Source organism: Alligator sinensis, unplaced genomic scaffold (assembly GCF_000455745.1).
Source record: "Alligator sinensis unplaced genomic scaffold, ASM45574v1 scaffold982_1, whole genome shotgun sequence".
Taxonomy (NCBI): domain Eukaryota; kingdom Metazoa; phylum Chordata; order Crocodylia; family Alligatoridae; genus Alligator; species Alligator sinensis.
Genome location: NW_005842470.1, coordinates 591651 through 607276, shown reverse-complemented (window position 1 = coordinate 607276; position 15626 = coordinate 591651). Strand labels below are relative to the sequence as shown.

At 40.1% G+C, this 15626-nt stretch overlaps 1 protein-coding gene across 6 annotated transcripts in view; it reads left to right on the top strand.

The window, feature by feature from the left end:
• The window catches only part of LEPR (leptin receptor), a 78811-nt gene extending 63196 nt beyond the window's left edge, over window positions 1-15615 (top strand). For 5 of the 6 annotated variants that reach the window (XM_025212548.1, XM_025212550.1, XM_025212545.1 and 2 more), the window contains exons 15-19: window positions 68-250; window positions 1683-1778; window positions 3421-3523; window positions 5712-5787; window positions 11363-15615. In XM_025212548.1, the coding sequence (XP_025068333.1) occupies window positions 68-250; window positions 1683-1778; window positions 3421-3523; window positions 5712-5787; window positions 11363-12190 (1286 nt within the window). In that variant the 3' untranslated portion in view covers window positions 12191-15615. Of the gene's footprint in view, window positions 1-67; window positions 251-1682; window positions 1779-3420; window positions 3524-5711; window positions 5788-6431; window positions 11332-11362 lie in introns of those variants that run through there. The other variant, XM_025212551.1, reaches the window with a different exon arrangement.
• Window positions 15616-15626: the final 11 nt, after the last annotated feature.

Below are 15626 nucleotides of genomic sequence, written 5' to 3'. Positions count from 1 at the left end.
CCCCCCGGTCAGTACTTAATGCATCTAATTACATTTTAGAAATTTGTTTTGGATTTTTTCCCCCCAGTGAATACGGTTCAATCACTTGCAGCCTATCCAGTAAACAGCAGTTGTGTAATTTTGACATGGACGCTTTCACCTCCAACTTACGTGATAAAATCTTTTGTTATTGAATGGAAAAACCTCAATGAAGAAGAGGGAATGAAATGGATGCATCTTCCTCCAAATATTAGCAAATGCTATATTTATGGTGAGTTTGTACCTGAAAATATAATATTCTTATTGTTGTCTCTACTTTGGCGCAATTAAAGTGATTGATCTGTCCCCTCACTATCTTTGTTTCTGATGGCTTGTGTGTAAGATCCAGTAGAGCAAAGCTTGCCCATTAGTTGAGAGCCCAGTATAGAGTTAATGATGTTGACTGATACAAGACTGCCAAGTGGTCTTTATCTCTGTTCAAACCCAGGCGCTGGTCCTCTGTGTTGCTCCGTGTCATGTGGACATTGGTCCATGAGTCTGTGGATTCATTGGTAACTGCATCCAGTGAGACTGCAGACTACCATATTTTCTCACATATAGTCCGCAGGTTATATACGTTTTTACAAACATGACGGACAGGCGCGGGCTATACAAGGGTGCGGGCTATGCAGAGCCATTTATGCAAAAACAAATGTAGCAGAAGTTAATAAGTGCATTAATTGTTTCAATAGTATTTCCAGGTTATATGACATACTGGATGATGACGATATGATTGCAAAGATTTAGGAGCGAAAAACCCGCCTTGCCGTGTTCAAAAACAGCATTCTGTCCATTCTTTCATTATATCCGCGTTCATCCACCCTTTCTTATTCCAAATAACTGCAACTCCATTTAGGATCTTTTCTCGGGGCATTGTTACCCATTTGAAAATAACCATCAGTTTTAACTTTATACCACTCGTGGTGCGTGCTAGCACAATGGTGAAATTTGTTCGTTTATGGCCCATTGTTGATATTGCAATCATCTTTTTACCCCGTTTGATTAACTGTGCGAGTTGCTGGGACCGAGTCGCCCCCGGTACTGACACTATCAGGTGCGGGGAATACATGGGTGCGGTCTATACACGGACTATTTTCCAAAAATACAATTTTCCACGGGTTATACATTGGTACAGGTTATATCAGCGTGTGGGCTATATGCGAGAAAATACGGTAGTTGGTTTGGCTCTGCAGGTACCTTCATGCAGCATACTAAGTACAGACCTGGCCTACCTCTATGGGAGCCTGTTTTACACAGATGTATTTGAACTCATCTGAGTAGAGTTACTCCCAATTACATCAGTTCAAATTTCTGGCATGTCATTACCATGCAGGAGTTGGCCAAAAGTGTGATTCATCTATTTTCTGCCCTGTACATATATCATTTTTATATTTGGTTACTCAAGAACCAAACAAGTTTTACTATTTAGTATTTTATAATCTTTCATGAAAAGCCAATAATTCTGTGAGAAAAAATATCTTAGACTATCCAAAATAAATTGTTAGCTCTGCATTTAAATCCAAAATTAAAAGGATTAGGCCAGAAAAGATCATTCCTTTCTTGTACGATCTATTGTATACAATCGGAGCCTCTTTAAAGGTCAGCCTTTAATCATATTACTACACTGGAACTTAAATTTTTTTTAAATCTTATTTTCTTTGCAGATCACTTTATACTTATTCAGAAGTACCAATTCAGTCTGTACCCTATCTTTCCTGAAGGAGTAGGCAAACCTAAAACAACAGATCAATTCATCAAAGGTGATCTATAGGATATTATCTTTTTTTTTTTATGAAGCAGCAGTTTGTTACAAGTTCCCTTTAGATCAGAACTTCTTAAATCCTGATTTTTATGAGAAACAGAACGATAAGTGTTGATATCATACCAATTAAAACAATGGTCCAAATCATCAGTTGGTGTCACTGAAAACAGTTTTGCTGGAGTCAGTGCTGTACCTCATCAACCTTGCCAGATTGTCTTCCTGCATTTTATACAGAGCCCTACTCAATTTTAAGATCTGCCAGAATTGATGGGGGAAGGGACTGAAAAGCATGTATATAGATGGCACTAAGGCGACTTTGGGATCCTGTATAGTGTGGCTCCTCAGTCTATAAATGCTTCCATAGTTTAGTGTGCCCTGGTGAGGTTCCTGGATAAGACTGGAGAATGGATACTTACCATTGGGCGCATCTACATTAAAGCATCACAAAACATTAAAGCATCACCAAAAATGTGCTCTTTAGCTAATGGGCATTAAAATAAACTAATGTGTCTTTTGCTAGTACCTCACAATGAAGGGTGCCTGTAGACGTGCTAGGAGGCTGCTCTAATACGTTGTAATTACAGTGCCTTGGAGCAGACTCAATTAACTGAGCCTGCTGGAGCGTGCTCCAGCAGACTCCCGCATATTGTGTTTCCGTGTCCCTAAACTTCATAATAGCAGTGGGGGGCACTTGGACTAAAGCTTGTTGAACGAGCTTAAGTTCAAGTGCTCCCGCTTAAGTTCAAGTGCCTGGAGGTACTAAATTTAGTGTGCATTACCTAAACCACATTAATGAAAGTCTAAAATGCACCCACTGAGACACAAAAAATAAGTGGGCTTTTAAAGTAATTTTACATTGTGTAAATTTGAACATAAGATAAGGGTCGTTGGTGTATAATGCAGCTTACTTACCATATCTGCTTAGATCCAAGACAACCCTGAATTTAAGACCCACCAATAATTAGATTCTATACACGGAAAATGTATAAATTTGTTATAATTTTATAAGTATAGAATCTAATTATTGGAGTTTTACCTTAAATTTGTCCCCCCCACCACTGTAGTGGGGAAAGCAATGGTGGCGCTGGTGATCAGGGGCAGGTGGTGGTGGTGGTCAAGTGATGGGAGGGTCAAGCAGCTTGACCTCTACCACCTGTCCCCCTTACTACTTACTCCCCTGCTGCCTCTTCTCCCCATCGCCCCTTTCCACAGCTTCTGTCTCCCTGCCTACCCTCCAGAGGCTGTGTGGGGGAGGAGATGGGAGCCCAAGGCTGAAGGGTGGAGCAGGCACAGAGAGGACAGAGACTGCTGGGGGCAAGTGGGGAGTACAGATCAAGGCTGGAGGTGGAGCCACATAGCTGCCTGCCCCCTCTTGTATTTGAATCCAAGATGAGGGGCTTTTTTTCCCTAGTTAAATTGGGGGAGGGAAAAACTTTATCTTGGATTAGAGTAAATACAGTAACTGTTGTTACCTTTAGCTTAAGTGCATTTAACTTATTAAAAGCTTTGTTTCTAGTCTGTACATACACTCATCATTCAGCAAGACATTTTATTTATGACACTTTTAATTGTATGGAAGTTGGGGCTAATGACTAGAGAAATACTGCAAAATGTTTGAGACTAATACTGTTTATTTTCAGATGAGAGTGAAAAACAGAACAATGTGGGGCTCTATATGATTCTACCAATAGTTATTTTATCCTCGGTTTTATTGCTTGGCATGCTGCTGATTTCGCACCAAAGGTATGCAATTTATTTTCATAAAAAATATTCTGAATATCCTTATCAGATGATACTACACCTACAGAATTCTTTCTATCTAGTTAAGGACTTGTGTTTGTCTCTCCCAACCCCCACATAACTATATGGATGTGCTTTCTGTGAGAGATGAAATACTGTATTGCTTGAACATGGCACTAGAAAATGAAAATTCCTGAGCATGTACATTTTCTGCCTTTGAGTTAAGCCATTACTCTCTCCATTTGAATCTATGCAATGGGGATGCTTCCCTAAAGTGATTTGGGGTTGGTAAAATGCTGATTGTCAAATTTTGTTACAATATATTATAATTGTCTTTATTAAAAGTCTGCAATAACTGCTATAGAAATAAATGAAAGAGGTTTTTTTTTTTCTTTTCTGGTTGGTTTATTTGGGAGTTGGGTCAAGGTTAATTCAACAGAGATGGGACTCCACTTTTCATAGCTATAAAATGACTGGGTGAGACAAGGTTTTTTATTGTTCAAGATCATTTTGGTAAATGCAGAAAATGCTGTGGATGACACTTGCTCTATGCACAGAAGCCAGGTGAGGTCTGGGTATCACTTAAACTCCACTTATGCCCTATTTTACACTGTGTGTAGTCCCTCTCCTCAAAAGGAAATATCAGCCCCAGAAAATAGTAAAGATTCATATTTTAAATAAAATTTATCCAAGTGCTTTGCTGGCCTAAGCCATGAGAGTGGTGTTTTAGCTGGCATTGGTTTGTTGAAACTCTGGAGGATGTGGGCAGTGGAGTTCCCCAGGGCTCAGTCCTCAGGCCCGTGCTATTCAACATCTTTATCAGTGACTTGAAGGGGGGTGTGGAAAGCATGCTGTCCAAATTTGCTAATGACAAAGATGTGGGGAGAAGTGGGCACGCTGGAGGGGAGGGACAGAATCCAGCTAGATCTAGAGGTGGGCAGATGAGATTAGAATGGAATTCAACACAGACCAGTGCAAGGTGCTGCATCTAGGGAGGAGGAACCAGCAACACACCTATAGGTTGGGGAACGCCCCTCTCATCAACACAGTGGCTGAAAGGGATCTTGGAGTCATTGTTGACTCCAGGATGGACGTGAGCCACCAATGCAAGGAAGCGGTCAGGAAGGCTAACCCCACCTTGTCATGCATCTTCCATATGCATCACAAGCAGGTCCAGGGAGGTGATCCTTCCCCTCTATGCAGCACTGGTCAGGCCACAGTTGGAGTACTGTGTCGAGTTCTGGGTGCCACGCTTCAAGAGGGATGTGGCTAACCTTGAGAGGGTCCAGAGGAGGGCCACTCGCATGGTCAGGGGGCAGCAGGCCAGGCCCTATGAAGATAGACTAAAGGGCCTGAATCTATTCAGCCTCCACAAGAGAAGACTGAGAGGGGATCTTGTGGCTGTCTATAAACTCACCAGGGGGGACCAGCAGAAAGTAGATGAAGCTCTGTTCCACCGGGCACCACCTGGGATAACAAGGAATAATGGTCACAAATTGATTGAGAGTAGGTTCAGACTTGATATCAGGAGGCATTACTTTATGGTTAGGGCTGTCGGGCTCTGGAATGGGCTCCCAAGGGAGGTGGTGCTCTCCCCTACCTTGGGGGTCTTCAAGAGGAGGTTGGGTAGATATCTGGCTGGGGTATTATGATCCCAGCACTCATTTCTGCCCAGGGCAGGGGGTTGGACTTAATGATCTGTTCAGGTCCCTTCCAACCCTAGAAACTATTAAACTATGAAAAGCATTTCAAGACACCTGTGAATAGTAAAAAAATACATAGTATAAGTGCTGTATAATAATTTGCCTTGAAGAACCATGCTTGAGATAGTAAATGGAAATAAGTCAATGGTGCTAGCCAAACTTGTGATGACATCTGCCAACGTAACAAAACCATTACCCAGTATATAATTAGCCATTTTGGTGGTTTCAACTGAAGCTCAGGATTATAATAGCAGAGGTGCTAGAGCTGAAACTTGATTATGCCAATTGATATGTTTGGCCAGAATACGTATAATCTGCCCATAAAGGATGTTCAATTATCACGCAGATTTAAATAAAAATGAAGCAATTCCTTAGCTGGTGTGGTTTATGCTATCATAATAGCGAGCAGTTTGGTACTTCTCACAGTTGTTTCCTTTGTACAATGTGCATGCACGGAACCAAATCAATAATTGCCTTCCATATTCCAGAATGAAGAAATTGTTTTGGGAGGATGTTCCAAACCCCAAGAACTGTTCCTGGGCACAAGGAGTGAATTTTCAGAAGGTATGGGTTTCCGTGGCCCTGTATTCTTCCTGTGGCTTCATATTTTATAAACCCTAATGTGGAGCTTAATTTTTTTTTGTTAAACTCGGCATTAGGTGTTATCCAAAAAGTCGATTACAATAGTTCTGAAGCACTGAGAGTAGTAATGCAACCATTGTTTTCAGCTGTATGAAGTTGTCAGTCTGAGAGAGGCCAAAATGCTAGATCCAAATTGGTTTGAATGAATGTAGGGGAAGTTTAGATCTTCAGATAATCGCAGAGCCAAATCAAGAGCAATCCAGCAAACAGATGGCCCTTTGATGTAATACGTGTTGAAATCAATGGGTGCCATATGTGCACATGCAAGGCCAAATTCTTTGCTGGTGTAATTTGCCTCTCCTAGATCGATTCAGTTGAGCAGTGATAAATTGGTCTTTAAATGGACCAGTACTAATTTGCAGCAGCAGAAAATTTCTCTCAGTTCCAGGATTTGACACTTACTGTGTAATCATTAAGAACATAATTTACATTCAGGATTATTATTTCTGAGAGAGAGAGCATCTGATGGACAGAAACTCTGTTTAATTTTTTTTAGCTATTAATTTTCATTCCCAGTGAAGTTTTCTTTTCTCATCTTTTTATTTTATTTCATTTCATTTAAACAGAGAATGGACATTCTTTGAAGTCTAATCATGATCACTGCCTGCTGAACCATTGTGCCAGCTCCCAGGCTTCATATACAGAGTTGTTAGAAGATTTTTCTATTTACATTCAGAAGACAGGAAACAGATCAATACAATGCTGATTTGTTTAAAGATAACTAGTTCTGGAAGTAGTTTCATTCAATACATAAAATGCCCATGCAAAATCAGACCAGAGCCAAGTTTGTTACCCATACTGAACCAGACCAAAAAACCCCAAACAAACCAAAACCCCACTCCCTAGCCCTCCCCAAAATACCCAACTTTGTAGGCAGAAAACCAAGCTTTACACTGCATTTCCACAATATTTACTGACCTGCTTACTAAGGCTCTGTCTTGCAAAGGGTTTAGTGCTTTCAGTTCCTAGCATTCAAAAGCAGAAGAGTGCCCCGCACTTCACAGGAAATGGCTGTTGAAGCAGAAATGTTTGGTCTGGGGCTCCTGCATTTCAAACCCAGTTACCAACTTCATTGCATTTTTTTCTCTCTTTTTTTTTTTTGGTAATTTTATTCAGCATGATAACTAACCTGATTTTAATACACGACAGCTTTGGGAGTTGCAGGCGTATCAAGGAGGCTAAGTCTGGCCTTTAGAGCAGCATGTGGCTCCTAGTAAGGTCATCCACCGCTGTGTATGTGCATCTGAGCGCATAATTTTAAGATTTGCAGAAATAATTGTGTCTGTTGTGCCTTGGTTTTCTATTAAAAGGACCATGTGCATATTTTGTCTGAATATATGTAGTTGCACAACAGAGCCAGTTCAGTCAAAATCTAATGGGAGACTTTAAAAATCATAGAATCATAGAAAATTAGGGTTGGAAGGGACCTCCAGAGGTCATCTAGTCCAACTGCCTTCTCAGAGCAGGACCATTCCCAACTAGATCATTGTAGCCAGGGAATAAGAAACAAATAAGAAACAAAAACTAGTATTGGTCTTAATATGGCAAAATCTGCTTAATATAATCTTCATTAATCATTGTTTCCAGCTTACAGCTAACACTTATTTACAGCTTTCGTTCTTTTATTTTTGTTTTAAATGGTAAAGTATGGTTAGAATGCAAAGAATAACATCAAGTTCTTCAAAAAGTTCAAGGAATTTATGATAGAAGGCCTGGTCCAGAACTTATGGATCTCTGTGGAAGTCTGTAAGCTCCAGTGAGTTTTGTTCAGAGCCATTGAACCAAATAACTCCACCGAAGGAGCAAAAAAGTTACAAGTCTGGAATACACTTAGCTGCAGGGCTTTGCACAAAGTCCTGTTAATTGCTGGGAGTATTGAAGATGCGAGTTGCTGAGAAATTGTTATGAATCTCTTTAATATAGTTACCTTTAAAAAGGGAAACTCATCTCAGTTATCATGACCCCAGTTAACATGCGCTCATGGAACATGCATGTTGCATCTGGAGCTATGGACCTAATTATTGTATACCACTCAAAGAAATTACAAATCTAAATCAGTCTGGCAGAAGTGAACAAACTGACAAAACCCTCCATGACATAACTGTACATTTACATGTTCTTTTGAGTCCAGAGCTAAGGGAAAAAGAATTATCCGTGTAACTATAAAGCACACGGTGCTGCATAGGAAATCAGAGTTGCTTTTATGCCACCTTGCTGTGCAGTACAAAAAGCTGTGCATATGCAGTACAGCTTAATATCAGTAAATCCTGCATTTAGACTGGAATCCTGCAAAAACTTACATAAGCTTAATGTTAAGACCATTAGTAATTCTATAAGTTATTCAGTGAAGTTACTCAAATACTTAAAGATTAGCATGTTGATGAACGTTTGTGGGACTGGATCATAGCACCTAATGCTGTGGGCCTTGCAGCTGAGTTGTAGCACTGATCCTGCAATGATTTATACACGTATGTGCAGACCCATAGAAGCCAATATGATTATTCACTGTGCAGAAACGTGTGGATAGATGTTATATTTCTAGCACTGTAATTGCCCCGTAGTGCTACAGTAGTCGAAGGGACTGATGTGTGATGTCCCCTGTAGCACTACAGAAGTGGTTCCTGGACAAAACAGGAACTTCTCTTTAGTGCTACATTTTGGAGCCTCACAGGTAATGTCTGTCCTGTGCATTGTACCACTACGGTCTCGTGGTAATTACCACACTCCAGCAGACTCAATTAACTGAGTCTGCTCTGATGCGCTGTCATTGCAGTGCGTTGGAGCAGCTTGCGCAGTCACGTACAGGCACCTCCTGTAAATACAGGACTGGGGCCTGTGTTGCTTGCAGTGACTGGGATTGTGGCCCCCCCTGAGACTGGATTGTTGGCATGGGACTGGTGCTGGGCTTGCCTGCACTGACCAGAGCTGAAAACCCGCTGTGGGTGGACCTAGTTCTGGTCCCATTCAGACAGCCCAGGCCTAGAGGGAGCTCCAGTGGGGTGGATGGGAGCAAAGAAGTAGGGTCAAGCTGCTGCCTGGCTAAAGAGCATGTTGTCAGATGCCTTTGCAGTGGCTATAGTGCTCCAGCTGGAGGGCTCTGCACTTCTGTCTGTGCCTCATGCAACTACCTTTTTGGTAGCCCTTCAAAGTGCTGCAGCACTTGTCATGCTAGAAATGCATGTCTGTCCATTGACAAGGTTAAGCAGATGTGTAAGCCTTTGCAGGATCAGAGCCAAAGGATGGCAGGATTAGGTCCTTAGTATATTTTGAAACCTCACAGTTTCTGGCCAATGAGTGCAATTAATTGTACTCTCAATGGCATAAGCCCATGAATGCTTCTTTTGGTTTCATGGAATTATGTTGACTGCTGTAAAAATATTTTTGCCCAAACCATATGATGTGCACACATTGAGAGAGTGCTTCCGAGCATATTTACCCATCTTTCTCTGTAAGTATTTACTTTATATAGTATTACATTTCCTCAGGAGATTGTATGTACATTGTATTTGATTAAATATCCAACATGTTTTACTAAGCAATGTGTTTTGATTCAGCAGATGGTGACCTTTACTAAATGAAGTCTCTGTTTTTAAATCCGATATGTTTGTAGGCAATATTCTTGATGGGATTTTGTAGAGACATCCTTAACTACAGTTATACTAGCATGAGAGTAGATGGAACAAGGAGCTCTTTTGCAAAATGATTTAAACCCTTGTGTTTTAGCTAGTTGTTGTGGGGAAGAAACTTCTCTGCTGGGAGGTTAACCACAGATGCCCACTGTGGGGTTTCTTTTTTCAAGTACCTTACATTAGCCACTGTTTGTGATTTAAGATATTAAACTGAGTGGAGAAGTTTTGTTCCTTCCTTAATTCAGAGATGATCTGCCATAAAGAGGGAAGCACTTCATCAAGTCACATTCAATATAAATTAAATATATTGCTTGGTATATACACTGTAGCAGTGGCTTAAAGCTTATTTCAGCTTTAAGCTTCCTAATTTTAAATGCAGACTATTTCTAATACTTTTGAAGACCAGGAGAGTTCTGAGTGTGTGAGCAATGCAGAATCCATGCCAAAGCAGTTGCTTGGCTTCAGTTCAGCAAGATATCTAAGCACACAAAGGGCTTTAGGTATTTGAGTACCCCTAGTGAAGTTGGAAACATGCTTAAATACCTTATTAAATCATGGCCTTAGCTTCTATTGATGGCTAGTCTAATTTAAAAATAGCTTAAGATAGGTACATTAGTACCATATCTTCTTACAACACGTACCAAGCAAAGTTTTTGACACGTTTCTAGTTGCTTTGACAGATTTCCTGCTGTGATATATCATCTGTATGACTTGTTAACATAAACAGAATCGACGTTCTTAACTATTTCTGTTCTGATTTGTCATAATTAAACTCATTAGGCGGTATACATTTTAAAGTGAGCATTTCTTAGTGCTAAATACAAATAAAAATATGAATTTCCTTTTATCAGCTTATACCGTGGCCTTTTTAAACATGCATATACAGTTTGTGTTCCCTTATGATGTGATAAATGGGTGTATTTACCCAGTAATGGATCCAGGAATAGGGCAGAAGGGTGTAGCCTCCCATTTTGGCTGCGCCATGCACATGCAGTGAGCTGTGAACTCATTGCCTGGTCAGCAGGGGCTTCTGCCGAGCTGTCACTAGTGAGCTGACCCAGGGGATGAACATTTGCTGTTCACTCTTCCCCTTCCTCCCTTTCCCCCTGAATTCAGCAGTAGGGGAAAGGAGAGGACTAGTGGCAGTGGTAGCACTCACCCTCTGTGCTTCAGAGCCATGTGAAAACAGGGGCTCCAACCACACCCTGCACTGAGAGCTCACACGTGGCACAGTCAAAGTGTGTTGCGACTGCCATTCTGGTTCCACCCCTGTATTGAGCTAAAATAAAAGTGTGCCTAGGTAGACAGATGTTCAGTCTTTATTCACACAGGAATTACTGAAAGACTGAATTTCTAAAAGTTGTGAAGGGCAGAATTTTACCTTAAAAATAGGAAAAGTTATTTCAGTTGTTAGTAAGTGGTTTTGATTCTTCTCTAATGTGTTGAATTGTCCATGCAATTAAAAGAAAATACCAAGACATCTTGTTGAATATAGGGCATGAGCCTGCAAAGCATTTAAGTATGTATTTAATTTTAAGTATATGTTACAATACGTACAATGGAAATTAATTGGACTGCTTATTCTTCAAGTCAAATCTTTGCTTAAGTATTTTGTTTCTTGGGTTGGATTACTAAACACTTGGCATTATATACCTGGGACATGTGTTTGTTTCCCCTGTCACCATTCTCCACTTCTTCATGCAAAGCGCAGGAAGAGAACAGACATTGTTTTCTTATTTCAAAAGTGTACTTTTATGTTTAAAGATACAGTATTACTTTTCAGCTGTGGTTCTTAAGTACAGTAGCTTTATATTGGAAATATAGCCATTAAATAAGAGATGAGCACTAAAATATGTCTTTTTTTCTAGCCTGAAACTTTTGAGCACCTTTTTATCAAGCATCCCGGAGCAGTGTCATTTGGGCCTCTTCTACTGGAACCAGAAATAGTATTGGAAGACATCAGTGTTGCTAAAGCTCTGAAAAATGAAGACAAGCAAGATTTTTTCGCAGTCAATTCAGTGTTCACAAAGATTCAAGACTCAGAGCATGACTCTGCTTGTTCTAGCAGCCATTTCAATAGTAACAGTTTATCTGGGGAGTCTCATGATGGCCAAGTCAAGGAAGGAGATACGAGGCAGTCCAACATCAAATATGCTACAATTATCAGTAACTCCAAATCAAATGGGCTTTATGAACAGCAAAATAATCTAAGTAGTTCTTTTGTTGGATGCTTCCCAGGTGAAGATTCCTTAGTTACTGCCCCTTTTTCTAGTAGTTCTTGGGAGGTGGGAAATGACGCGTTACTCGTATTACCTGACCAACATCCATGCCAACCCAGCAAAACTCTCTCCCTTTCCCGTGTTTCTTCGGAGGGCTTTTCAGAACCTTCAAACCAGGATGACACCTTTCCTGATGGAGACAGCCCTGAGCAGAGCCTTTATTACTTGGGGTTAACGTCCATCAAAAAAAAAGGAAACGACATTTTTTTAACGGAGAATTCCAGAGTAATGCCTAAACTGGACACGCATGATGTATTCAAAGACCTGGGTTTTTTTCAGGATAGTTCTTCTAATTTAAATCCCTTTATCAAAAATAACCTTAAATATGAAACTTCTGTTAAAACTTTCATACCGTACATGCCACAGTTTCAGTCAACCTCAGTGAAACTGCAAGAGATGACAGAGAACAAAACTTGAGTTGTAACACCAAAGGGTAGATTTCTAGCAGATTGATATTGTTAACATTTTTTAAGTATCAATAACTTCCCCTTCACCTTCAGGAATACACTTAAAATTACTGGCTATGTGTTGCTCACACTTTTAAAATTGTGTGCCTGATTCCACAACTGAGTTCCCTAAATCATAAAGAGAAAATCCATTTGTTGGCTTAATTTTCACACCCAGACACCTGCATCCAATTAGGATTTTAACTTCCACATTTGGTTGCATTCACAGTAGCATTTGATGCCAAGTTGGCTGTTGCTGGTGCTAGCTGTTCCTGCTTTTCTGAGCACCCAAGTGAAGAATTGGATGTCCTGTTGCAGACATTCAAATATGAAGACTGGATTGGTTCCTGTTGTAAGTTCCTGTTGTAAGGCTATCAGAGGTGGTATTTGATTTAATTTGATTTAAAACAGTCTTTGTTACAGCTCTGTCCATAGACCATATCCTGGCCTACGGCCCATTTCTGGATCAGGGTCCTTGGCAGACTTAGAAGTCTCCTGAATCAAAAGTGATTGTGGGGAACTTACCTGCCCACCAGACCTCCCTCCTTCAGGGAAACTATTGCAGTGGTGGAACTGGAAGCTGCTGCTGAGGTGACAATGCTTGCCTAACATCCAGGGGTTAACGTTGCTGGTTATCACTTAGCATTCACAACAGATGGTCCCAAAATGGAACTGATAAGCAGAGGGCTGGACAAGGCCTCATCTAGCAGAGAAGCTCTCAATCTCAACAGCGATCAGAGAAAGGCAAAGCCCAACAAAATATTTTAAACACGCTTAACGAGCTCTTTGGAGAAGGTAGTGAGTTTTTTTTTATCCCCTCCCCCTCCCAATTTGCATAAGATGGAGCAACCTGGGATGTTCTTGTTGCCCTGGGGCTGGAGTAGCCTATGCATCCCCAGCTGCAGTGGGAGATATGACCAGGATGCATATACTCAGTGTGACTTACCTGTTCCCTTTTCCAGACATGTGGATTAGATCCATTCATATTGTGGATTGGACCCAGTTCTACACCTGCGTGGTCTGTTTCAGATCAGAGCTGTGCAGCACGGGGACAAATTTTTGGGGAGTCATGAATGTGCCTTCTCCATATTCACAGACACCTGCTTGTGGCACGTGTGTACCTATATTGCGTACAATGACCCATGCAGAAGTTGTTCACCATTTAAGAGCAAAATGTTAAAAATATATTATACTATATGAACAACATAGGAAGAGCATGCCCTCATCTCAGTCTGGAGTGCTGAGAGCTCCCTCTCCAGTTTAAATGTGATGTAACCGTTGATATATAGAGAGCACTGAATCCATTAATGGTATTTTCTAGTGTTGGGCCAGGTAGTGTGCAAAATCCCAACATATTCATGATGGGTGATAATGTATATAAGCCAATTGTTTAGATGGCATCTGTAGTAAAGGGTGTATGTAAGAAGGCAGGCAGTGCTGCATCATTAGTTGGTTTAAAACTTAAAATACTTGCACTTAATTTAAATCATGGAAAAGAAAAGGATTACCAATATAACATCTAGCAATGCAAACTGTTACAGGAAAACATCTGTGTGCTAAATAGTACATCAGTATACAAGTTTTTCCCCAAATAGGAAGAGGTATCAGTAGCTGAAGGTATACATTAATGCATTAAAATAAAGGGTCTCATACTTTTTGGGTTCACAACATCCCCATTTGTAGTGTTCTTCCATGTAAACAAATGTATCTGGAACTAAAATGGGCACATTTTGGAGACTTCTTTGGAATTGAGGTTCTTCACCTTTATTGGTGAAGTTACCAGTAAAAAACGATTTCATGAAACTCCTTTATAGAAAAAGGAAGGAAGGCACGATCTCACATCACTGGAAATGACTAGTAGCCTTAGCCCAGATGTCAATCCTGGCTGAGCTGGTTCCTCCAAGTAAGCTTGAGGAAGTCACTTCATCTCCTGCCTTACTTCAGCCAGTGGACAGGGTGGATAGGAAGTAGGATTTCTGAGAAAACCAGGTGCATCTCAGTTGAATTTTTTTGGATAAACAGATTGCAAAAGCAAAATAAAAATCCAAGCTCATTTTTCAACCAAATACATTTTTTCTACTCTATCATTGGTAAATATTTTTATAGTCAATATGTTATAATGAACTATTTTGAACTACTTCTAAATAGTATATATGAGCATTATGTTTACATATTATATATGGTTTCAAAACTTAATCCAAACAAAAGCACCATAAATGAGTTTAAAAGCAGCACCATCAAAAAACCTTTGAGCTGTATAAAAACACGGTATTTAAATATTAGCATTAGGAAATACTAGACAATGAAAAGGATTTGAGCGAATGTAAACCTACATTTTAATTTTAAGACCTACTTTAAAAAAAAAATTGGATTAATTTTTCAAAACTACGTAGGTCGTTTTGGCCTGCCTATTATCATTGTCAATATGAACATATTAGCCACCAACAACTTTGTTTGACAATCACTCCTTGCTACACAAATACTTCATCACATGTGGATAATCAATGAGTAAATGATATACATGAGGGTAATCGTAGATTATCTACTGGGAACAAGGATAGGGTAGTGGAAACTACCATATCTCAGATGGAGGCAAAACTTAGGCTTTGGAAACCAGGGACAGAGTATTGAAAGAGCAGACACGTGACATTGTCTGATTAATCTGGGATGCATCAGGCAAGGCATTTTCATTTGAGATTGTGAAATATGAATATCACTGTACAACTCAGTCAGATCTCATTTATAATGTTGTTCACAATTCTGGGCACTTCATTTAAATTAGAATATGTAGAAAAGGGCTACTAGGAGATCAAGAGACTGGAGAACCTCCTTTATGAGAGGAGATTTAAAACTCATAAAAGACCCTGTACAGTACTTAAGTGCATTTATAACTTAAGTATGTGACTATTTCCAGTGACTTCACAGCTACTAAGGGCTTTCCAAGGATTGGGGTATTAATCACCTGTTGATTTTTTAAATGTGTATTAGAACATAAATTAGTTAAGCTTTTTTACCTCTCTCTGAAATAACCTGGATAGGTTTTGTGACTCGTTTGGAATCCTCAGACGTTCCACATCTCTACGAACCCCTTCGTTTCTCTCATAGCAGTGCTGATTAACTGAGAACATTGTGCCTTACCATTTATACGCTGCTTGGCTGTCTTGCCACACAATAGCCAGGATACTCAAATCAAAGTGTGAAATGGAAGCACTTGGGGTCTGGTTTTCAGAAATGAAGAGCATCCACAACTCCCATTGAAGCTGCTAGGGGTTTCAAATGTTGCCTCTGAAATCCAGACTTCACTTCTAAGGTACTTTTTTTTGTGGAAGAAGTTACTGAGCCTGACATAGCAAGTTATCATCCATAAAAATTAGTTGTCTAAGTATTTTTAATTCCCTACACAACAT